This window comes from Orcinus orca, chromosome X, assembly GCF_937001465.1.
Source record: "Orcinus orca chromosome X, mOrcOrc1.1, whole genome shotgun sequence".
NCBI lineage: Eukaryota > Metazoa > Chordata > Mammalia > Artiodactyla > Delphinidae > Orcinus > Orcinus orca.
In genome coordinates, this window is record NC_064580.1 from 58,260,142 (window position 1) to 58,286,623 (window position 26,482).

Below are 26,482 nucleotides of genomic sequence, written 5' to 3' on the forward strand. Positions count from 1 at the left end.
TCATTCCTCAAATCTCTGTCTTTTAATAGCAGTGTTTAATCCAATTACACTTAATTACTTAGGCAGGATTTACACCTGTCAAACCTCATGGATTGTTGTTGCTGCAGTTTGTTCTTCTTTTAGTTGTTTGTTTGTTTAGTGACTTAAAAAAAAAAAAAAAAAAAACTAGGGCTTCCCTAGTGGCACAGTGGTTGGGAGTCTGCCTGCCGATACAGGCGACGCGGGTTCGTGCCCTGGTCCGGGAAGATCCCACATGCCACGGGGCGGCTGGGCCCGTGAGCCATGGTCACTGAGACTGTGCATCCGGAGCCTGTGCTCTGCGACGGGAGAGGCCACAGCAGTGAGAGGCCCGCGTACCACAAAAAAAAAAAAAGTTTAATTATTTGGGCTTCCCTGGTGGCTCAGTGGTTGAGAGTCCACCTGCCGATTCAGGGTATGTGGGTTCGTGCCCCGGTCCAGGAAGATCCCACATGCCATGGGTCGGCTGGGCCCGTGAGCCATGGCCACTGAGACTCCGCATCTGGAGCCTGTGCTCCGCAACAGGAGAGGCCACAGCAGTGAGAGGCCCATGTACCACAAAAATAAATAAATAAATAAAATTTAAAAAAAAAAACTAATTCTAGATGGCTGGGAATATGTTGGAGATTTTCAAAGCCTCCATTGGACATCTCATTTCTCCACCTCTTTTTTAAGCTTTTTGGTTAGCTCATTGTTTGCCACAATTGTTACCACCAACTCAGCCAGCCTTGATGTTCAACATTTGTCTCTCGTTATCTTCTACAAACTCCCCCAGGGAAAAAGCTATTCACACTTGGTAAGCTCTGATTCAGGTTAAATAAACATAGCCCTGAAAATGGAGTCTTTCAGGGAACCCCCAAATGGTCAAATAGTGACCGTTCTCTGAAAGGGGGGCTTTAAAGGAGTCCCAGCCCCATTCTGCCTCCTCCAGTGATTACCAGGCTGCTAGTTTTCACCATCATTGCAGACTGTTGGTTTTCATGGTTACTATGGAGCTGGGAGGGGATGATGGGCAATAGGGCAAGTTTAAATGTCATAAAGTTTTGAATAAATCCTCCTCAGATTGCTACAAGCATTTGGTTAATTTCTAGAGTTCTGAAAATGTTTATTCTGACCATCTTTTGGCCAGTTTTCTAATTTATTTAATGGAGGAGAGAATTTTAGGAGTTCCTCACTTCATCATTTACTCTGACATTACTCCAGTCTAAAGTGTTTTGATCGAGCACTCCTCAACCTTTAAAAAAGGGAATATCTACAGTGTCCAGGAAAAAAAAGACCCTGAAAGTTAATTGGATTTTCAGGATCCTTCTGCTGTTCCTGAGGTCACTTAACCCAATGTTGTTTTTCATTTGACAAGCAAGAAGAAAGATGTTTTCTTGCATGTGATATAAACATATAAGCCAGACCATGTTTCCCCTCTACTCAGAATCCTCCAGTGTATCCCCATCTCACTTATTATAAGAGTATTTGACCTATAAGTTAATGACCTATAAGATCACAAATGATCTCTTCTGCTGTTGCCTCTCAGACCCCGTTTACCATATTTTCCCTGCTGTAGCTGCACTGCCTTCCTTGCCAATTCTCAAACATGATAAGTATTCTCCCACATTAGGGACCTACATCAACTGCTCCCTAGGCCATTAATGATCTTCCCTTAGATAACTGTGTGGCGCACTTTCTCACTTCCTTCAAGTTTTGGACAAGTGTCACCTCAATGAAACCTGCCTTCACCACTCAAGTTAAAATCATTGTCACTCAGCACTCCCCATTCCCCTTACCATGCTTTTTGTACATAGTACTTGTTTCTTTCTAACATAAAATTTAATTTCCTAATTTATTATGTGTATTGTTTATTTTCTGCTTCCTTCCCTCTTTCACTTCCCCACACACATTAAAATGGATGTTAGTCAAGATAGGAACTTGTGATTATTTGTTCATTGATATATCCCTAGCATCTAGAACACTGCTTGGCATAGAGTAAATATTTAATAGACATTCAATTAATTAATATTGAATTTAATAGATATTCAATTAATTAATTCTGCCTAGATTTATCTTAATATTTTATCTGTTACATGGGCATGTGTTTAGTATAGATTCTGGTATTTATTAGGTGTATATTCATTTTTCACTGAATAACACAATGAATATTATGCTCCATTTCTAACCCTTTATTTTTCCAGTATTGTCAGGTAAATGAAATGTTCCACCTAAATGAACTTTGCCATATAACTGATCTCCAAGAAGTCTAGGTTTTAACATTTTTATATATCTCTTCATGGAATGGATACAATGGTTTTCACGCCTTCCGGAACACAGCAGAGTGACTATAATTTAGCGTTTTTGTTGGATTTTGAAAAACTATGGAAAAAATAATAGGAATAAAAGAATACCCTGTGTGGCAAGAATTTAATCTCTTACTTAACTGTATGAGCTTGGGCAATTCTGTTAACCATTCTCAGCTTCAGTTTCATCGTTTGTAAAAAGATAATAATAACTTCCCTGAATAGCTCATATATTGCTGTGAGGTTCAAACAAGATAATGCATGGGAATACTATCTCTAAGTTGTAAAGCTACCAACAAATGCAAGGTAGAGTTGATACAAATGTTTATGATTTAGGAAGATGCTGAATACATATGAACTGATGCCTACTGGTGAGTTTTTAGGGAACAGAGAAGGGTTACACTCAATATGAGAACAGCTAAACCTGAATAACATCAGCTCTACCTGTCATTAGTTGAAAATAATTTTAGATTCCTGATGTTTTAGTGTGAGCAACTTTCAACACTGGAATTTTGTAAGTCTCCTTGCCCTAGAGTATTAAGAATTATCAATGTTTTACATGTTTTGGAGCCAAAGATGACTCCCGTGTTTCCTAGGAATAACTCTGGTGCCCTTGGTACTGAAAAGGTACTCCAAAATGCAAAGACGCTCAGATACTTAGGGAACCCTGGGACAGTGAAAAAGAACAGAAAGTTAGAGTCGTTTGTCAGCTCAAGTTCCTGAAGTTGGTCAGGGTGGGGTTTTTTTGTTTGTTTTGTAATTGTTGTTTTGGTTTTTTAACATCTTTATTGGGGTATAATTGCTTTACAATGGTGTGTTAGTTTCTGCTTTATAACAAAGTGAATCAGTTATACATATACATATGTTCCCATATCTCTTCCCTCTTGCGGCTCCCTCCCTCCCACCCTCCCTATCCCACCCCTCCAGGCGGTCACAAAGCACCGAGCTGATCTCCCTGTGCTATGTGGCTGCTTCCCACTAGTTATCTACCTTATGTTTGGTAGTGTATATATGTCCATTGTTTGTTTTCCATTAAGGAAAGGCTAGCAACATGTACCTTTGAGTTCTTCTGACTTTCCAAATCACAAATGGAAAGGAATAATGTATTCATTTTTCTTGGGTCCTGCATTATAGAGGAATTTTAAGATTAAAGAGAGACATCTCATTTTGTCAGTGACCACTATTTTTGTTTGTAATTCAGTTGATTTCAACATTTTCAGTGAGAGTTTTGTTGGGGAACTGAAGTATTGGGTTGACCAAAAGGTTCGTTCAGTTTTTCCCATAAGATGGCTCTAGTAGCACTTAGTTGTCTTTAACTTCATTTGAAACAATTTTGTTAGAATTTTCGTGACAGCTGTCATATCAGTGTGCATTTTAAAAAAGACTTATCAAAATTGGTGAACTTTTGTGCAGCCATTTTAATATTGAAGATGGAAGAATAAAGCAACATTTTCAGCACATTATGCTTTATTATTTCAAGAAAGGTAAAAATGCAACTGAAACGCAAAAAAAAAAAAGATTTGTGCAGTGTATGGAGAAGGTACTGTGACTGATCAAATGTGTCAAAAGTGGTTTGTGAAGTTTCATGCTAGGGATTTCTTGCTGGACGATGCTGCATCGTCGGGTAGACCAGTTGAAGTTGATAGTGACTGAATCAAGACATTAATTAAGAAAAATCAATGTTATACCATGTGGGAGATAGCCAACATACTCAAAATATCCAAATCAAGTGTTGAAAATAATTTGCACCAGCTTGGTTATGTTCATCGCTTTGATGTTTGGGTTCCACATAAGTTAAGCACAAAAAAACCTTCTTGACCGTATTTCCACATGTGATTCTCTACTGAAACGTAATGAAAACATGCCATTTTTAAAACAAATTGTGACAAGTGGTGAAAAGTGGACAATGTACAACAATGTGGAACAGAAGAGACCATGGGCCAAGCAAAATGAACCACCACCAACCACACCAAAGGCTTGTCTTCATCCAAAGAAGGTGATGTTGTGTATATGGTGGGATTAGAAGGGAGTCCTCTATTTGAGTTCCTTTCAAAAACCAAACTATTAATACCAACAAGTACTACTCCCAGTTAGACCAACTGAAAGTGGCACTCGATGAAAAGCGTCCAGAATTAGTCAACAGAAAATGCATAATCTTCCATCAGGATAATGCAAGACCGCATGTTTCTTTGATGACCAGGCAAAAACTGTTACAGCTTGCCTGGGAAGTTCTGATCCATCCTCTGTATTCACCAGACATTGCACCTTCAGATTTCCATTTATTTCCGTTTTACAAAATTCTCTTAATGGAAAAAATTTCAATTCCCTGGAAGACTATAAAAGGTAACTGAACAGTTCTTTGCTCAAAAATATAAAAAGTTTTGGGAAGATAGAATTATGAAGTTACCTGAAAAATGGCAGTAGGTAGTGGAACAAAAAGATGCATATGCTGTTCAATAAAATTCTTGGTAAAAATGAAAAATGTGTCTTTTATTTTTACTTAAAATCCGAAGTCACATTTTGGCCAACCCAATATATGACAGGAAAAGACGTTATCTTTATGGCAAATGGATGGTATGGGTGGACCTTTCTTGATGGATGTAGTCTCACCACCTTCTTATTCTCTGATGGCTGGAAAGTAAAGCCCAGGAGTGCTTTAAGTAAGCAGTCAGTATTCTTTCTAATACCCCGCTAGCCTCCACATGTCATTTTTCTGGCCATGACTGTCGGTCAGTTCTAGCAACTGGTCTTTCAGGTAGTAATCACCAAAATGCAGGCCATAGTAGAGGTTGGGGAAAGGAACAGTCAAACCCATTTGGCTGTCTTAAGGAAGTTGTAAAAAGAAAAACTTTGTTTTTAGTAGAAAGGAAAAGAAAAAGTGTATGGAGTCAATGTGTTTGGTCAAGACTAATTGAATATCTTAGTTTTTGATGAGCCACAAGTCATTAATTTCACAGTTTGTTTTATCCATCAATGTTGGCTCTTTCCAACCTCCATGCCTTTTCAAATACATCATTTCCTCTGCCTGGAATGCTCTACCTGTGCTTTGTTTACATAGTAAAATTCTGTGTTTCCATCAAGATTACTGCTGTGAAATGCAACTACTCTTAATTCTTTCATTTTAGGAGTTTAACTTAACATTAGCAAGCTGTTTGCATTTCTTTTACTATACAGCTTATTAGCGTCCCATTATTTTGTCTTCTGATGATGTTATATAACAACTATTACTCTCTTTTGCCCAATTAGTTGTACATATTCTCCTAGGTCCTATTTTTTTTTAATTTACTCATTTACTCCTCTCTTTTTCTCTTTCTCTTTCAATATTTAGTGAATGCCTATGAGGGCCAGACATTGTGTTAGTTGTTTTGCCCACATTATTTCATTTATTTCATTTACATGTCACAGCAGACTTATAAGTCATTATCTCTATTTTACAGTGCACTAAATTGAGGTCTAGAGAAGTCAAGTTACTTGCTCCAAAGTTCCAGCTAGTAAGCAGGGATTTTTGTGGAAATACAATGCCCTATTTTTTCCCCTACTCTATTACACTGGCTCCTTTCTCTATAGTTTCAATTGATTCCTCTATATGTGTCTGAAATCAATCTTTCGGTGCCTTTATGGGGCTAGAGTAAGAAAGGAATTTTGGCTTCTTAGTGCTCAGGGTCCATCACAGTGTGACTCCCTAAGAGGAAGTAACTAAAAATAATCCTTGGAGAAGAGAGACTTGGAGAAGGTGGCTATAAAATAATTGGGATACAAGCTCACATCTTCCCTACTGCAACCAGGAATGCTTCTACCCTCAGTAGGGATGGCAGTGACACCACAGGTAATGTTGAGCCCAGTAAGGCAGCACTTGGTGGAGGGTGGTAATGGCTTCTTCAGCTTTTCTTGAAGCTGTCACAGAGCTCGGTAGGTCCTTAGTGAGGCCCAGGATTGAGTTTTTCGTTCTATAAAACTTTTCTTTTCTTTTTCTTTTCTTCCTTTTTCTTCTTCTAGTCCTGCCCCCTCCCTTCCCCTTCTACTCCTCTTCCTCTTCCTCTTCTCCTTCTCCTTCTTCTTCATCCCTTCTTCCTCTTGTTTCTCCTCCTCCTCTGCCCCTCCTTCTCCCCCCCCCCACCTGCGTCATTAATCTTGTCAAGAAGCATGTGTTTTGATAAGGTATACACTATAATCATCTTGATAAGTAGTTTTTGAATTTTTAGTAAATCAAATCAAAATAGCACTCAGAAAGGGAGCATAATGAGGGTATGTTTGAGCTGCAGATTAAATTTCAGTTTTCAAATTTGATCTTAGGTGACCTTTATTTTTAGAACTATATAGGAAGAAAAATCTGCGAAATTTTATTAAAGCTCTTTATTGTGGAGTACTTGATAAATAAATAACATTAAGTACACTCCTTGAATGCTGCACAATAAAGATTTCAGCAGTAACTTCAGCCTTGGTCAGTTCTTCCCGCATTCCACGTGATTCCAGGAGAATGCACACCATTCAAACAGCTCTTGTTTACCAAATAGCTAAAATTTGCCAGATTTACATAAGTTATTTTAAATGTCCATGGCTCTGCAAAAGTGGATGATATGATACAGATTTTACAAAGGAGGAAACAGATTCAAAGAGGTTTATGCTGCTTGCCCAAGTTTATGCTATTTACCATAACTAGTAAGTGACATTGCTGGGACTCATAACCCAGTCCCTCTGACTCCTAAGTTCTTGCTTCTGCCACCACACCATACTTCTTTGCTAATTAACAAATAGCTAAGAACAAGTAATAGAAATTTCACAGTCTATGTTATAGTCTTTTAGTCTCTGGAATGAATATTAATTTATTGAGAGATTACTGAATTCTCCTCCTCATGCTCCCCCATCATTTTCTCAACAGAAAGAAATGTCCTCACAGTGAGCCACTGTAGTCAAGCCATGACCTACACCTCCTTGCCTCATTCCATAACTCTCTCATCCTCTTTTGTCTTATTGCTATTTCATCTCCCACTAGATGCAAACTCCTAAAGGGCAAGAGCTATAATTTCTCTTTCTCCTCTACAGACTTCAGCACAGGGCTGGACCATTGGGGTTTTTTTGTTTGTTTTTTGTTGTGTTTTTTTTGTGCGGTATGCGGGCCTCTCACCGTTGTGGCCTCTCCCACTGCGGAGTACAGGCTCCGGACGCGCAGGCTCAGTGGCCATGGCTCACGGGCCCAGCCGCTCCGCGGCATGTGGGATCCTCCCGAACCAGGGCACGAACTCGTGTCCCCTGCATCGGCAGGCGGACTCTCAACCACTGCGCCACCAGGGAAGCCCTGGACCATTGGGTTTTCAGTAGGTATTTGTTAACTAACTTTTTTTTGTCAATAACAGAAGTACCTTCTCTGGCCATATTAGAAAAGCAGCTTCCTTAATTGCACAGTATGGTGAACAGGAAACACACCTGTTGTGAATGGTGACTCAATAAATTGGGGACTAGGATGTGCTTGGGGACACCCCGTTTTGGTTTCCTCTCTGAAGTATGGAGTTTAACCCCCTTGTTGTATAGATAGGGATGCTGAAGCCTAGAAAGTGTAAATGATTTGTCTCAAGGAAACAGGGAAGCCTAACAGAACTGTGACTATTTTAAATCTATGTTTAAAGCAGACAATACATGCACATGGTACAAAATTTTTAAATCACAAAAGGTTAAAGAGTGAAAAATAATTCCAGCCCCTCATCCTTCAGGCATGCAGTTCTCTTCTTCAGAGGCAACCAATATGTATTAGTTTCTTGTGTGCCCTTGTATACATAGTATATTCATTAATAGACACATATAGAAAATACATAAAGTTTTCCCCAGACAATTGGTGTTCTGTGCTGTTTTGCATATTTTTTCCCACTTTACTATATATCTTAGAGATTGTTCCACTCAGTTTATACAGAACTGCTTCATTTTTAAATGGCTGAATTGTATGACTCCATCTATTGATGAGCATTTATGTTGTTTCCAGTCTTCTGCTATTATAAACAAAGTTGCAGAGAATGTTCTTGTATATGTATCATGCCACACATGTGCAAACATGTGCTGGGTCAAAGCATATGTACATTTCAATTTTGAAAGCTTTTGCCAAATTGTCCTCCACAAAGGTTGTAAGACTATGCAAAATTTGTATTTGACAAAATTTATAAATGAAATAGTTACTGTTAATTTTACAAAAGAATGATTGTCTTGACCTTACAGAACTGTTCAATACAGTGTTTCTTTAAATGATCAATCCCCACTGTACACTCAAATGAGGATTCAGTTTAAAGAAATGTGACTTATACACTACTGTTCAGGAACACATCTATTGTGTAAAGCATGTGAAGATGGCAATATGTTTCTAAAATGCAACTGAGGCTACATAAACTGTGCTTCTAATCATATTACCAAACCCCAGAGGTGTGATCAGGTGAAAGTGTGTGGAGAAAAGAACAAGGGGGTCAGACTCAACTAGAAGGAAGTAAAGCTACCACAAGGGCAGGACTGGTGTTGTGCCAATAAACTGGGTTTCTGTCTGCGAGGGGGCAGGGGTCAGCAGGAAGTCTTGATATTTGTACTGTTCACTAATTTCCATGATGTAGATACTCTTATCAGGACCAATTTCAAGCTACCAGTATGACAGCACTGAATGTGAAATTATGAAGATGCTCAGAATTGGTATTTATGAATCACTACAAACCAACTCCAGCACAACACTGCACAGAACCTAAGGGTAGACAGCTGGAGAACATACAATTTGGGTCTGACCAAATGTCAGATGACCTTGGCAGAAGTGAGCTGCCTATTCTTCATAGTGTTTTCTTTGGTGAGGTTGGAGCCTGTACTTCTCCAAGATGGTCTTTCCAAATCCCATCTGAAGAACATTATCTGTTTGGTGCTCCCGACACTATTCATCTGAGTGGACTGAACCTCACTAGTCTCTCGAGAAGCAAAAAAAACAAGGAGTTTTGTAAATTCTCAAGTGCTATTTCAATGTCAAACATTCATCCTGTTATTAACCTGATGTCAGCTGCAGAACTACATAAGCAGTCAACTCATGGGCAAGGTCCAACATCAGCAGTTCTCTCCCCTAGCTGCACATTAGAAACAATAGGGGAGTGTTAAAAAAAGTCATAGTGCCCACCCTTACCCCCAGTCAATTGAATAAAAACTACTGAGAGTGAAACCAGGCATAAGTATTTTGTAAAAGCTTCCCAGATGATTCTGACTTGCAGCCAAGGTTGAGAATTACTGCACTGCACTACCTGGTTCTGCCATCGAATCAACTCTTCCTACCACCTCCCCTCCCTTATCATATGCCAGTCACACTGACCATCTTGCTGTTCCAACAACACACCAAACACATTCATGACTTTAAGGCTTTGTATTTGCTATTACTTCTCTTGAGAATTTTTCCCCCTGACTCTTTGCATGTCTGGTGCTATTATTCAAGTTTCAGCTCAAAACCTCATCCTCAGATAATCTTTCCCCACTCTACCTAAATTTACTCTCCTATTCTATCACAGCACTCTGTATTATTTCTTTCATTATATGTATCACCATCTGAAAATATCTAAATTATTATTTATCACTCATTTATTACTTGTCTGTTTCCACCAAGATCACCCAACTTGAGGGCAAGGACTTTGATTGTATTATTCACTGTTGTTTCCCTGGTTGCCTAGAATAGTGCTTGGAACATAGTAGGTATACACTCAAAGATTGTCCTTTAACCATCAGATGATAGTTATTAAACATCTTCTATGGTTGAATTCAATGATGTATTCAAATATTTCATTGTGTTAAGGTTTAAACTGCATAGCATTGCATTCAAGGCTATTCGTGACCTAGCCACCATCAAACTTGTCAGCCTCACCTTCTACTTGCTGTCCTCTTGAAGCAGGAGGTCTATATGAATTGCAGTAGCTAGGGAACGTGGTCTGGAACTGAACACTGCAGGGTTTTCTTTAACAGAGAAGTGTATTTGTGTGTGTACTGGGGGCAGGAGGCAGAGGATGGAATGTTTGTGGCCAGGGCAGGGGCCAATGAAGAGAGTAGCATAGTCATAAGAAGGTTGCTCTTGGAGGGGAATAGAAGACAAGATAGACTCAGTAACATTATACATAACTCATCTAATGTACTGATATTTTCCCTTTTACAAATCACTTGCACATGCATTCTATATTATTTATTTTGTATAACTCTAGTATGGAGGTAATGCCATTATTTATATCCTCATTTTTTAGATGAGTAATCAAGGTTCAAGGTTCAAGGCCTTGCCTGAGGCCATTTGGAGCTGGGATTTGACACCTGCTGTTCTTTCTGACTGCCAGTCTAGTACTCTTTACATTTCTATTTTGTGGAGCTTGGGCCAGACTGTGGAAAGTACAGAAAGCCAAGAAAAGGAGTGTGGGCTTGATTCCTGTTCTCCTCAGTAGAGCTAACTATAACATCAAAAGAATCAAAAATGATCATGGGTTTATAACCACTCCCAAGAAGCATTCCTGTTGAGCATTAGCTGAGGGGCCTGGCTGAGGGCCCATCATGGTACTGGGTTAACGGCCATCTGTGTTTCTGGGTGGGTGGGACAGGTGGGGGAATGGTTGCAGCCCTAGAATCACAAGGAGTCAGCTACCTTATAAGTTCTTCTCACAAACGACTTGCCCTGTGGCAGGGCACAGACTGTGTTGTTTAGAGTTTTCTAGCCTGTTCCACAGGCCAAAGAGCAGTATTCTAGGAGAAAAAAACAGTACTAGGAATCAATAATGCTTGGGATTGCTTTTCATAGAAGAGAGACCTTGGGTGATTAGGCCAGAGGTTCTAGGCTGCCTCAGCCCCAGAGAAAGTAATGTCCACAGGATACATGGCCCTAAACAGGCCTTGGTCTCCTTCCAGTATATGTAGGTCACTCAGGGAAGAGGCACTTAGCTACTTCTTTCTGTAGGGTACTGTCTTTGTTTTTCAGAGAAAGCCCTTAAAGTCAAGAGATTTGAGATTGGAAAAACAAGATAGGTATGCAGACTGGCTTCAGCCCTCCTAGAGTCACACTCAGGGACTCTGAGACTCCCATCACAAATACTAATGTGAATAGAAGACTTCTGAACCTACCTTCCTTAGTCTGCTACTATTCTCTTAATGCCTAACATATTCCCATCTAGTTATAGATCAGGGGGAAAAGATGAAGAGAGAAGTAGAGGAACTTCCCTGGTGGTCTAGTGGTAAAGAATCCGCCTTCCAATGCAGGGGACATGGGTTTGATCCCGGGACAGGGAACTAAGATCCCACATGCCACAGGACAACTAAGCCCACGTGCCACAACTACTGAGCTCACATGCCTCAATGAGAGAGCCCACCTGCCACAAAGTACAGAGCCCACACACCACAACTACAGAGCCCATGCACCACAACTAGAGAGAGAAAACCCGCACACCACAAGTAGAGAGAAGCCTGTGCGACACAACAAAGAGCCCACACTGTGACAAAAGATCCCACGTGCCATAGCTATGACCCAACACAGCCAAAAAAAAGAAAAAGAAAAAAGAAAGAAAGAAAGAAAAAGAGAAGTAGAAATATGGGTCACATAGTGATTCAGTAAGACCACAGGGCTGGTCCTCAGGTCTTCCTCCTTCCTGCTCTATGATCTTTTACTATTCTGTGCTACTTCTTTCTTTGAAATATAGTGTCAGGGTCCATATGAGAAAAGATATCACATTGATAAAGACAAGCATCTATATCACAGGTCACACAGACCTGGCTTCTGATTCTGCTTCTGCCACTTATTAGCTGGTAACTGTAGGTGAGTCATTCAGCATCTCTGAGCCTTATTTTCCTCAACCCTAAATTAAGAATAGTAGCTACCTGGAAAAATTTTGACAAGAATTAAGTGAGTCAGCATCTTTAAAGGCACCTGGAATAGTACCCAAAGCACAGTGGGTTACCTCCTCTCTCCATTGCTTTCTCTAGGAAAGTCAAGGATTACTCTTCCTTGACACTAGGAAGAGGCAATGGGTATATGTAGAAACTACAGGGCAAATAAGTCAGGAGAGAGGCAAATATTCAATAAAATATTTGCTTGGTTTTATAGTGGTTCAGTAGAAAGCATATGGTAGCCTGGATTGAAACTGGGCTATATTCTTTGGTCTCAATAGGCACTCTGTATCTCATGTTTCCTCATAAATTGAGGGTAACGTTCTGTACCCTCCCTACTTTGAAGAAAGGCTCAGCAAGATAATGAATATGAAAATGATTTTGAAGTAATAAAGCAAATGTGCAAAGAACATTGTGGGCAGGAAAACTGAGTTTTAGTTCCATCACTGTCATTGATGCATTGTTTAACCTTGGTCAAGTCCACTCTGCTTTCTGGATCTCAATTTCCTCACCTGTAAAATAAGAGTGTTGGACTAGATGATCTCTGCAGAGGTCCTTGCCTCTTCTGATATTCAAGGAGTTTATTATTTAAATAATAATAATAGATAAGATCTGTATAATGCTTTATGCTTTATGTTATTTTTACATCTATTATCTTATATGAGAATAGCACTGAACTGCTAGACTGGGGATAGGGAGACATGGATTCTTGTTGCTACTTTGACATTGACTCATAGTATGACCTTAAGCAAGCTTTTTCCATTCTCTGAGTCTAAGTTTCTTAGTCTGTGAAATAGGAGATACTGAGGGTTGAACTAAGTCATGTAGGTCTCTAAACTTTTCCACAAAGCCCTGGGGAGTCCTATAGAGCTTTTCTAAGGTGTACCACAATGATAAAGCTGCAGAGAAGGGGAGAAAAGGAGAGGTCTAGCAGAAGTTCTAAGTTTCCTATGCCTGCTTCAGGCACATTAAGTTTAATTTTTATCTGTTACGTTATATGGGGCCTTTATGTAATGTTTCATTTATTAAAAAGGTTCACCACAAAAGAATAAAATAACTTGAATGGATGTTCTCTAAAGCCTTAAGTTTTAAAAGTGGGATTCAATAACATATGTTGTTTGATAACACCATTGTTGTTTTTTGAATAAAATAGTATATTGTGAATATCCTTCCAAGTTAAAAAATAAGACACTGACTGCAGTGCTCCTTTGCATGAATATAGAATAATTTAATCATTCTCTTAATGTTGGACATTTAAATTTTTCCAATGCAGTCGTCCCTTGGTGTCTGCTGGGGATTGGTTCCAGAAGCCCTGGTTGATGCCAAAATATGTGGATGCTCAAGTCCCTTATATAAAATGGCGTAGTCCACCTGAAACTGTAAAACTCTTAGAAGAAAACAAAGGCAGTACACTCTTTGATATCAGTCCTAGCAATCCTTTTTTGGATCTGTCTCCTCAGGCAAAAGCAACAAAAGCAAAAATAAACAAATGGGACTACATCAAACTAAAATACTTATGCATAGTGAAGGAAACCATCGACAAAACAAAAAGACAACCTACTGAATGGGAGAAGATATTTGCAAATGATATGTCAGATAAGGGGTTGATGTCCAAAATATATAAAGAACTCACACAACCCAACATCACAGAAAAAAAAAAAAAAAACCCGAACAACCCAAACAATGAGCAGAGGACCTGAATAGACATTTTTCCAAAGAACACATACAGATGGCCAACAGGCACATGAAAAGATGCTCAACGTCACTAATTATCAGAGAAATGCAAATCAAAACCACAGTGAGATATCACCTCACACCTGTTAGAATGACTGTCATCAAAAAGACAACAATGGACTATTACTCAGCCATAAAAAGAAATGAAATTGAGTTATTTGTAGTGAGGTGGATGGACCTAGAGTGTCATACAGAGTGAAGTAAGTCAGAAAGAGAAAAACAAATACCATATGCTAACACATATATATGGAAGGTAAAAAAAAAAAAAAAAAAAAAAAAAAAACGGTACTGATGAACCTAATGTCAGCACAGGAATAAAGACATAGACATAGAGAATGGACTTGAGGACACCGAGGGGAGGGGAAAGCTGGCGCAAACTGAGAGTAGCATTGACATATATACACTACCAAATGTACAATAGCTAGTGGGAAGCAGCAGCATAACACAGGGAGATCAGCTCTGTGCTTTGTGACCACCTAGAGGGGGAGGATAGGGAGGGTGAGAGGGAGGATCAAGAGGGAGTGCTTATGGGGATATATGTATGCATATGCCTGAATCACTTTGTTGTACAACAGAAACTAACACAGTATTGTGAAGCAATTATACTCCAATAAAGATCTATTAAAGTAAAAACAAAAAACAAGTGTTGGAGAGGATGTGGAGAAAAGGGAACCCTCATGCACTATTGGTGGAATTGTAAATTGGTGCAGCCATTATGGAAAACAGTATGGATGGTCCTCAAAAAATTAAAAATAGAACTACTATACGATCCAGCAGTTCCACTTCTGGGCATTTATCTGAAGAAAATGAAAACATTAATTCAAAAAGATTATATGTATCCCTATGTTCATTGCAGCATCATTTACAATAGCCAAGATATGGAAGCAACCTAAGTGTCCATCAATAGAAGAATGGATAAAGAAGATGTGGTGCATATATACAGTGGGTATTATACTAAGTGAAATAAGAGACAGAGAAAGATAAATACCATATGATTTCACTTATATGTGGATTTTAAAAAACAAATGAAAAAACAAAACAGACTCATAAATTCAGAGAGCAAACTGGTAGTCACCAGAGGGGAGGAGGGTGAGGGGTTAGGAGAAATAGGTGAAGGGAATTAAGAGATAAAAGCTTCCAATTATAAAATAAGTCACAGGGCTGTGATGTACAGCATAGAGAATATAATCAATAATATTGTAATAACTTTGTATGATTTACTAGGTTACTAGGCTTATCATGCTGATAAAATCCTAAAGTATATAAATGTCAAATCGCTATGTTGTACAACTGAAACTAATATAATTCTGTATGTCACTATAGTGCAATGAAAAAGAGAAAAAAACTATGAATAACAAATAAATAATAATAAAATAAACTGGCATAATAGAATGAATACAGTTGAAATTTCGATCCATGGTTGGTTGAATCCACGGATATGAAACACATGACTATGAAGGGCTGACTGCATTCCCTGTTTAAATAATGCTACACTGAACTACTTTCTTGTGCTTAACTTATTATCTTCTTATAAAACATTCCAAAAGTGGAATTACTGGTTGAAGTTTATGTGAATTTAATTTTTTTAGATATATGGCAAAATTGCTCTCTAAAAAGTTTACACACCCACTAACAATACCTTTTCACCAGTAATTAGTATTAAATTTTTACTAGTCTTCCTTGTGAAAATGATATCTTATTTAAATTGTATTTCTATAATTATTAATACAATTGAAATTGCACAAATTTCATATGCTTACTGATCTTTTGTGGTTCTTCTTTTAATTGCCTGTTCATGTCTGTTGCCCATCTTTCTGTTGTATTGTTCATTGTTATATGTCAAGGAAATTGACCACGGCTTTTACATACTTGATACTGATATGTATTTTTTAGTTCATGATTGTCTTTAAATTCTATTATTATGTTTGTTTCACATAAGAAAGTTTAAATTTTTTCTAGTCAAGTGTCAGAATTTTTGCTTATGTATTCTTTATTGTCATGTTTTAAAAATCCCTTTTGGACCTTCAAAAATTAAAAAATGTTCACCTACAATATTTCAATATCTAACAATATTTCAATAATTCCTTCTTGTTTTTTTTTATTGACATATTTAATCCATCTGGAATTTATTTTGGTTTCAACTAGTAATTTAACTTTATTATCTTTTCCAAATGAATAACGAGTTGTTCTGACACCATTTAATGAATAAATCATCCTTTCTTTACTGATTTAGAATGACATATTACATGTGCAGAGTCTGTTTTTGGCTTTTCTGGTCTCTTGCACTGATAGGTCTATGCTGAGTCAATACCAAACTGTTGTAATTATTATGGCATTATAATACTTTAAATGTCTAGTAGGAAAAGTCTCATTACTCTTCTTTTTCAAAAATATCTTGGCAATATCACACATTTTATTCCTTTAGATAAACTTTGGGATAATGTTGCCAAAATTTTGTTTGGATTGGTTTAAATTTATAGATTTGACTGGGGAAAATACTGGCATCCTTGCAGTATTGCATCTTCCCATCCAGAAACACTGTACATCTTTCCATTTAATTCCGATATTTTTTTACATACCTCAATAAAGGTGTTTTGTTTTGTTTTGTTTTTAGTTTTGTTTATATAGGCCCTACACTAACACTCTCTTTATGAAGCATGAGAAGTCCTACTTCTTCAGTCTTCTCTATAGGTTCATAATAAAGATGATGACTTGACCCTCTTCTCATTTGCATGATGTGTTGCCACAGATGGTGGGTAACTCCCCTACTTTACCTCCTCAGCTCCAAATAGGATTTTTCACAATGAACAAATTGAAAAAAACCTAATCAGACGTTGACCTCAGCTCATACTGCATGGCAGCACCAAAGGGGCTGACAGAAAACAATAGAAATGGGGAGTCTCTGGAGAAAATATCTGAAGCCTGTCCTGTGACCTTTGTTTCTGCTGGAGCTTTGAATCAGACTTAAGGTTTATGATGGAAGAATAGGACCCATGAAGAAAAATGCAGAACACTATCAGGCAGTCAAGAATTTCAGAGCCAGCTGGCATGCAGAGGGCCTCATATCAGTTCATTATGTGACCATTCACAGGGATAAAGTGTTTGAGCTGTTCTAATAAGAGAGTTATCAAGTATTTAAATGTGCGATCTGTTTGTAGTTCTAGAGTTTGGACTTACCTCCTTCAGCATGTGAGAGGGGTTTTTATATTTTGCCAGAGTTTTCACAATGACATTTTTTGTGAGACTGATTATAGGTTGTTGATAAAATTTTGCTGTTGGAGGTCAACAGTGTCAAAGAGCCAGGTGTAATGTTTGTAGAATCTGAGGAGGAGAAGAAGATGGTTTGTAGTTTGTGTTCTCTATGTTAATTATTCAGTCACCTTGGCTACAGCATGGGAACAGAGGACCTTCTAGGACCATCTTGGAGCAGGCCCAGATCCCATTTACACAGTTCTTTTGTCAACTGAGAAGGCCATACACTTACTAGATAATAAACAAAGATACTTAACATCCTCAGAGTGCTCAGTCTTGAGACTACACCCACCCACAACATGTCTCCTTTGGATGCATTTACTAGATCTTGTGCTGGCTCTACCAATTTCCTGTGATTTGGGGCATGTCATTTCAATACCTTGAGGCCATTTTCATAACTGAAGAGTCAAGCAGTACTTTGGGACATTTTATTAGAAGGCTTTTAAAGTCCTTTACAGATCAAAGATTATCTATTTTTAATAATATATAATTATTATGTATTATTACCAATGGGTCAAAGCTACAAGGAGACAGACACTGAGTTTCCTGGAAGTAAGAGCATCATAACAGAGTCCAGAAATGAAGTGGGCTGCAATTCAAGAAAAGGTGGGGCAGGGGTGCTATAGAGGGGATTCAAGCTTTTTATGGAGAAGTAGGGGTGGTGTGACCAGTGTTTAAAATTCTTTCCAATATGTAAGATTCATAGCCTTATGGACTATGATATGGAACAAATAAACTGTGTGGTGCCATGCAGGTCAATTTCATTTTAATGAGCATCATTTTCTTCAGCTGTATAATGCGGTATATAGTAATCCCTGTTATACTTAATTTGTACAAGATTCTTATTAACTTTTGTAAGCTAATCAAATGGGATGGATTTTTATTTTATTATGTTTTATATTAGGTTTTAATTTATTATTACTTTATGTTATTATATGTTATTTATAATACATAAATAAATAGGTATTATATAGTAGAGTGTAAATGTAACCTTTATATGCACTAGGAAACCAAAAATTCATGTGACTCCCTTTACTGGCATATTCACTTTATTGCAGTAGTCTGGAACCACACCCACAATATGTCTGAGGTCTGCCTGTAGTCTTGAGGTTTGCAGCAGCACTGATACTGTGGGGGTGTCCCAGGTCTAGAATACCCATAGCACTGGAAATGAACCCACTGGAATTTGGTACAGGGCCTGCCTTCTACGAGTTGACACCTAAAGGCTATATGACAATCATCAAAGCACCATCCATTCTGTGCACATATTACAGTCCTCAGTTTGCAGCAGAAAGAAGCTGTTAGCAAATTATGTGTTCTATTTATACAAGTAAAATCCTGCAGTATGGTAGAAAGGGTATTGGCCTAGAGGCCTTAGTTTTTTCATTGTTGAGTGAAAGTGATGACAGTACCTACCTCAAAGCATTGCCAAGGCGATTTATTTAAATAGCATATGTAAACCCCCTCACACAGGCTTTGTTCATAGTAAGTGCCTATTAAATGGTAGTTTTTCTTCCTTAAGGTGCCTCCAATTCAGTGTTCTTCAGGCAAGTCACCTCCCCAGAACTCATCCTTGGAATGAAAGTGTTGTCCTGGGGTGATTTTTAATAGTTCCTTCAAGCCCAGCATTTCAGAGTCCTTTGACAAAGGGAAGAAAAAGAGGGAGGGAGGGAGGGAGGGAAAAAGAAAAGGGGAGAGGAAGGAAAAGAAAATTTTGCTAACCTGGTTACAATGAATCTCCTACAAAAAATAACCTACTACAATAGATGTGACTGTAATGTAAATTTTAGACTGAGTGAAGAGAGAGGAAAGCTGAGCTATAGCTAAATTTGTGGGCTTTTTCCCCGATATCAAATAGCAATTGTGCTTCATTTTTTATTCCTTTTCTCTACCACAAACATTCTTACTCTGCCAAAAGAAGCCTCCTTAAAATCTCAGTCTATCCCATAAAGTAAAGCACAGAAGTAAATGAGAGAAAAAATACCAAGGGCTTGGAGAAAGAAAGGGGTGCGATGAAGGGATGCACAGGCTCAGTCTGGGGGGCAGGGCCACAAGTGTAAGTTCTGCATGTTTCAGAGCAGCAGGGTATGTATCGCTGTCTGTTTCTGCTGGTGACCCTATGTGCCTCTGGATCTCTCTGTTCCACTTGAGTATTCATTCAGTCAGTGTTTATTGAAGGCCTACTGTGTGCCAGGCCTGTGCGAGGAGCAAGGAGACAAAGTATTGAGTGAAATATGTGTTTCTGAGTGGACCTCCATGTTTGTCTTTGAACAGCTATAATCCTAAGGATTTCTGAGTCTGAGAATGTGTGTGGTGTGTTTGTGTGTGTATATTTCTGTGTATCTCTCACAACTTCACATGTGCATGACAGTGATTGTTTTTCTTCTGCTATCTTCAGAGGACTTCCTTTCGTTTGCTGTGTTCACTTTGCAAAGAGTGGGCTTTATCTGTTTGATTTTTACAACCTGAAGGATTGAGGGTATGATCACTAATATTTTAAAAACAATTAAAAATCACATGGAGTTCTCTTTTATAGAAGGCTTAATTGTATTATGAAAAATAAGCATGTTATTAGCTCAAGTATGATCCTATGATGATTACAGAAGTCGGGAGAAGGGAATATTGCCTGAGCCCAAGTCTCTGCTATGCCATGCTAAAGGAGTGACAATTTCCACCATATTTTCTCATGGACATTATTGACTTTTAGTAAAGAGCATCTTATTTAAAAAGCCAGTACGTAATCCTAATAAAGGAGTATCAGCAGGACCTGAATTGTTCATCCCTTTGAAAAACACCTATGAAAACCAAACAGTATAGCATTGAATTAAGCCATCCTGGTTTAATAGTTAGAGTCTTTGTGATCAAATTGTATGGGACCATTTTCTATCCACTTCTCTCATTGGGCAGGGTATATCGTCACACCTTTTCTGCCTAGAAATACTTTCCAAAGAGACTCTGGCAACACATTAACAGGACTGTCTACTCTTATATTTGTTCTCCCAGGAAAACAGAAGTACCTGTGTGCCAGCAGAAATGATTGCACCATCGATAAATTCCGAAGGAAAAATTGTCCATCTTGTCGCCTCCGGAAATGCTATGAAGCAGGGATGACTCTGGGAGGTACAATATTTTTCTTCCTCTTTCTCCTTCTTCCTTTCCCTCCCTCATTCTCTTATTCTCTCTTTAAACCAGATTTTCCTCTTTGATGCTTCCATGGAGGCCAGCCATGCTCTAGATACAGGCTGACCCCTTCATATCCTATGTGGCCATCAGCCAGCTGGTGCTTTTCTTTATCTTTAACCATGCCACACCGCACTGTGGGGCTCAGCATAGGAGCAGGAGTTGTGAAGCAGGGATCAGGACCCATCAGAGGGTGAGTGAGTGTGGACTTGACTATGAAGGGTTCCCCAGGGGACATAATGGTACTGACCTGTTGTTAAATGGTGGCTAGGATGAGAGAACTAAGGAATCCAGAACAGTCACAGGTGCAGGATGACCCAGGCACAGGCTGGCCCTGAAAACCCAGGAATATCCCTCAGTTAGCTGCTGCCTGTGTTGTGGAGTTGGCCACCTGGAATGAGAAGCTGCTTTTCTTTGGAGCCTATGACTAGGCTGCCAAGCAGAGCCAATTTCCTATCCCACATCTCCCAGGGATGAGCAGGCCTTTTAATCATTTCATTTTGTTTGCAAATCTATTGACCATTTCCAAAAGCATTTTTTTTAGTAGCAGAGTAACTTGACAGAACAAAGATACAGCTCTTTCAAGGGTAATCCCCCATCGTAATGCTCTCTGTCCTTTATTCTATGTCTACCATAATTGTTGTCACTATTACAGAAAGGTTTGGCTGACACTTACATTTTCCCCCTTCAAATTCCTCATTTCTTCATGTTTATATCTACTCAGTGCCAGGGTCCTCTCTACTGCCTGCTGCTTCCAAAAACATGCACCTTTCATGAGAAAAACTAGCTTATTAGTCTACTTTGATTTGGAAATTTGAAGAAAGGCAAACCTGTTTCTGAACACCTGAAACTGTAGCCTCATACCTGATTACTTATTATCAGCCTGGAAAACCCAAGTTCCTATAATTCTGCCCTCTCACCTCCCCTTCTCAAGGCTGATTTAGAGTACTTGTTTATCATTGGCTTTCTGCAAGGTGCTTAATACCTTGTCTGCCTATGTGCATATTTACAGAAACCAACATGGTTGTTTTCTAACCATGTGTGGGTCTTCATGTGGGTAACTGTGTCCTCCCCTCCTCACAGGCTAGTGATAGTCTTTAAACAGACCAAAGTACTAAAAATGAATTGACGCAGATTCAGCTTGAGACAGCCTCTCAAGTAGTGTCTAGTACTCCTAGACATCGCAGCCAGATGCTCTGTGAGTGGTTTTCCAGGCAACCACATCAAATGAGATTCAAATAATATAAGAAAAGTCAACTTTGTTCTTCTTTGCTTGGCTTACTACAGAAAAATCCTATAATTGTGGTCTACAGTGGGGAGGAAGAAACAGGACTGGGTGTGGAGGGAGAGGGCAGAAAGATAGCCAGGAAAGTTGACAAAGGGGTTGACAAGATGAAGTGTTCTCCATATGAATGTTGTCACAACATTCATGGTGGGGGGTCACCCCATGGTGAGGGTTCTGATACTTTCGACTCTCAATTATTTAGCCCTCTGTGAATTCTGTATAAGATATGGGGGCTCCTAGATATGGAAAACTTTTGCTTAGTTTTCCATCTGCTGATATGAATTGCAAGCCGCTTTGACACAGGTAAAGTTTAATGGTAACAAAAGTCCTCATAACATTTGGGCCCAAATCATAAAATTAGTTTCATGTATCAGCTAACATCCTCTGTTATAAAGCAGACTGTGACATGATTACAGTGAATCTCTTTTGAAAAGAAGTTTGTGTATAACAATTTCACTATTCCATATAGCATAAATCTGTAAATTAATTTCTTGAAGAGAGTGGTAAAGTAAGTTTTCAGATTGATTTATTAAAGTGTTCAAATTTGAATGGGCTTGGTCAATACAATGAAAAGAAGCTGAGAAGTGCTGTGGCTGGCTTTGGTTCCAGTTCCCTTTTTACATTTACTGAGTGTCTGCTATGTACAAGGTACCATGCTAGGCAATAGAACTTCAGGCAGGCAAACTTCCAGAAATGTCCAAAAACTACAAGGATTCTTGATGTCCTGTAAATGATCTTGCCTTTGGAGTCAGGCAGACCTAGGTTAAAGGCCCAGCTCCATTATTCACTGTGCCCCTTCTAAGCTTCAATTTCTTCATCTGTAATTTAGACATACCATTCTTACAGAGCTATGATAGGGTCAGATGATATGATGAATGTGAAACATGCTTGGTAAATGACAAAGTGCTAGACAAATGTGAGGACTTATTATAATAGTAAGGTCACTGGTAATTTAGCTGGTAAGGCTCTACACAGCACTTCCCAGTTGGCTTTAATCCTGAGTTACTTAGCATGCCCTATAATATGTAATAGCTCCAACAGGCAGACCATCACCAGAAATCATCTCAAAACAAAAGTACCATCAAGATCCTACTTGGAAGCTGATTCTAGTAATTAAGGGAATCATATATTATGTTCAAGTACCACATCAGTAAAAACCCAAATGTTTACCCTCTTAGACACCATTGTTTGAGAAACAAACCTTTCCATTTTGCTAAACTTATCTTCACATTCCTTGCTTCCCTGCTGCAAACCCTTCCCAGTTTATTGTTAACTTGCAAATTCAGTGTATACTATACCTTTACTCAAACAATGGAAAAAAGAAAGCAAGCATCAATACAGTGATCCTTCTGAATATATTGGTAATAGACATCCTTTTTCACAAGATGTGGGTTTAGCATCAACATTTTGATCACCTTGAAGGAGATTTTGGATAATTTTGTTTTATTTTTCCCATCACTCAATTTAAAATTGTATAATATCTTCCAAAACGACAACTAAGAATGTAGCTTTGGTCAAATCCCTTCTCCCATCTGAGGCTCATTTTTCTCATCATAAAAACAAGGTAGTGGGCTTCACCAAGGACCTTTTAGGCACTACCATTTTGTGATTCTATGTCTAAAGTCACAGAGAAAGGATTGTAGATGTATCAGCCCTTTTTTGGATTGTCTATTCACTGTTCCAGAGGTATAGATTAGTCTAGACTTGAGTGCATTGACTTGCATAGTAATTTTAGCTACCTCAAGTCACACCTAAATAAGATCTATCATGTATCTAGACTGTATGGATAAGTTATTGATGGAGTAGAGGGCAGAAGGACTGTCTTTATATCTTAGAGAAGCTGGCACTCTGCAGCTGATGGCTGCTTGGTCTTGATGCCTCAAGGTCTCTAATTTGGCTTTCTCTTTAGTGTTCCCTCTATGTTTGGTGATGGAATCTCCTCAGTTCAGAGATACTTAAAACACATACCCTTTTCCTTTTTGCTTCTAGGCCTATCTACCTGTTGATTCTTGTTATCTTAGCAGCTCTTGGTGTTTCTGAAAGGATCCTGGAGGTGGTTGGATTCTCAGAGTGGTTTCCTTAAAGCCTACCTTCAGGCTCTCAACTGCCCATCTACAACAAGGATAGGCCTTTCTTTGAACATGGTTCATTTCTGGCTGCTTTTGAAAAACCACATGTTGCTAATTGCTTCAATAATCTAAACTCCTTGCCTACATTTTGTTTAAGAAATTTTTTAAAAATATAAATGTCCAAAGAAGCACCTTCTCCCTGATGAATTAACTGCTGCTTTTTCACAGTTCATAATTAGAATAAATATACAGCCATTTCTTACTTTTCTTTGCACTTCTCAAGGATATACTCCCAGTTTCTAAGATGGAATAAGAAGGAAAGAATTACCTTTACCCGCCATATTCTTCCCTGACCCTTCCTTCCTTCTCATTTTCTCTCCTATTCCTCCCTAAACATTATTTCTTTCTGTGTTATGCAACTTTTGAGTTCTCAACCTTTAATAAATGGCTTTGGCCCCTGCCTACTCCCTCCTCTCCTGAAACATGGAAAATGGTAGGCCTTTTAGGAATTTCAGGTAACAGCCAAACCCCAGAAGAGGAGAAGAAACATGGAGCCCCAGAGCATGTGAGAATCTGAGGTGTGCAGCATTTTCTTCAGAGGTTACTCTAGCATATTTGAGAAGTCTCGTTCTTACTAGGAGGCTGAGCTCCACATCTGAGACTCAAAACTGTTAACAGATCTGTAGGTTTTAACAACCTCCATGATTCTCTAGTTGAGAGGATGGCCTGGTCTGATGTTGCCATGGACACTATGAACATCCTTGTCATTTCCAGTGTTGAAGTGTTGAAGCGTTGACGTCAGCTCTTTCATCTTTCCCCATGCTCACGAGCAGCCCACCATTGTTACTTCTGGATCACATGCCCTGGATGCAAGAGAGTGATTCCAATGCTGAAATACCATTTCATGGCTTGGTTCTTCAGCAGAAAAGTTTCACAACATTTATTCATCCATCAAACTATCCATTCATCTTTCCAACCAGCCAACTAGCTATCCCTTTCATCTTTCCATCCATTCACTCATATATTTATCCCTTTAACACATATTAATTGAGTGCCAACTATGTGCCAGCTTCTGTGGTAGGCATTTTGGGGGAACATAGGTGAATGAGATACAATCCCTGCCTTCAGAAAGTTAAACAAGGGGAGACAGACCGTGATAACTAATACACCTTAACTTTAAAGGCTAAATAGGAAATGAAGAAGCTGGGAAGAAGTTTAATGAGGTAGAGGGAAAGGACATTCAAGGCAAAGGGCACAGTTTGAATAAAGGCAGAAAGACATTTAAAAAATTCATTGAGGTTTTGAGGAATAGCACAAGTAGTTTAATATGGCCAGATCTGGAGAAAGGGGGAAGGCAAGCTGAAACCACACTGAAAATGTACTTGGTTATTATGCTAAAAGGTTTGAACTTCAGGCAGTTGAAGAGCTATGACATGGAATAGACATGTTCACATACCATTTTGTTTATTTGCATGCTTGTTTTTTAAGAGAATTAGCGATGACATGAATGCTGTATAGATGAGGGCTTAAATTTTATAAAAAGAGATAGTATGCTAGGTAGAGAGAGAGAAAGAAATTTCTAGCATTGATTTCATTAAACACCTAGGATTATAGCCTTGGTTCCTGGGGTTAGTTGCCTCTGCTTGGATTGATACCTGTAAGTGCTGACCATGTGCATAAGTCCTTCCCTTATACAAGTCTGCTGCCTTGATCTGGGCCAGTGCTTCTCAGTATGGGTTCTGAGAAAAATAGTTCTGTGACATGATACATGAAAAATTATTTTTATGGTTAAATAAGTTAGGAAAACTTGCATATTATGGTCTTGATCAGGAAGATTTACAGTGCATGTTAGCATATCACAGACCTTGTCAAGTATTGCAATAAAGTAACCTGAGGAGCTTGGTAATTCAGGATTCCCAAATTTAACTCAAGCACAGAAACCTGTTTTCACATAGTACCTGTTAATATCCTATAAAACCACTGTTTTCTGGAATGTACTTTGGAAAACTTGGTTATAGATAAATACTCTATCCTATAAGTAGGCAATACCCCAAGCCCAGGTCATCCATTTTATAGATGTGTATACCTACATGTATATTGCTCACAAGGAGAATCAATTAAGAATGACTTCATGACCAAGAGCAGACCATCTTCACCACATCTCAACTGTATGCACCAGAGGCTACTAAAACCACTAAAGTAAACCATGTTGGGTCTGTAGTATTATTGTCATACACAAAGGATAGGATATAATTCAGGCCCAAGTTATCTAATAGCCACAGGTACATATTCCTGACCCAAGGAGCATGCTAGATACATAATTTCTGAGAAATATAATGACTTCTAGCATCATGCAAAGTGATCACTAAATATTTTGGCTATCTAGACATTCTACCCTAAAGTTTAACAGTCCTTTTGTGTACTCTCTGACTAGCATTCCAACATCCACCCAGAACCTCATCATGGTGCTACCACATACACTCATTGCTCATGTAGGAGGCCTAGAAATCACAGATTTTAAGAATTTGTGTCCCACTGCCCACACAATGATTGAATCCCCTCTAAACCCTGTTCAGCAAGCAGCAGAGTATCATAAAGAATCAACAATGTGGAACTCAGTTAATGGAATTTCCTCCCTTCTACTTGGACTCTGTAGATTAGAGCCTAAAAAGTCTCTAGGTTGAAGATGTAAGCAGTAAGTCTCAATTCTAAGAAGTGCTACTCCCCACACAAATTTCTTAGATACTTGAGTGCTCTTACAGATCAGCATAACTGAGGCATGCACAGAGGAGCAGAATTGCCCTATA

At 38.7% G+C, this 26,482-nt stretch overlaps 1 protein-coding gene across 2 annotated transcripts in view; it reads left to right on the forward strand.

Moving 5' to 3' along the window:
* Positions 1-26,482, forward strand: part of AR (androgen receptor) — a 168,021-nt gene that overhangs the window by 111,592 nt on the left and 29,947 nt on the right. The window contains exons 3-4 of one of the 2 annotated variants that reach the window (XM_049704591.1): positions 20,145-20,261; positions 23,628-23,689. In XM_049704591.1, coding sequence (XP_049560548.1) covers positions 20,145-20,261; positions 23,628-23,689 — 179 coding nt within the window. Of the gene's footprint in view, positions 1-20,144; positions 20,262-23,627; positions 23,690-26,482 lie in introns of those variants that run through there. The other variant, XM_004275797.3, reaches the window with a different exon arrangement.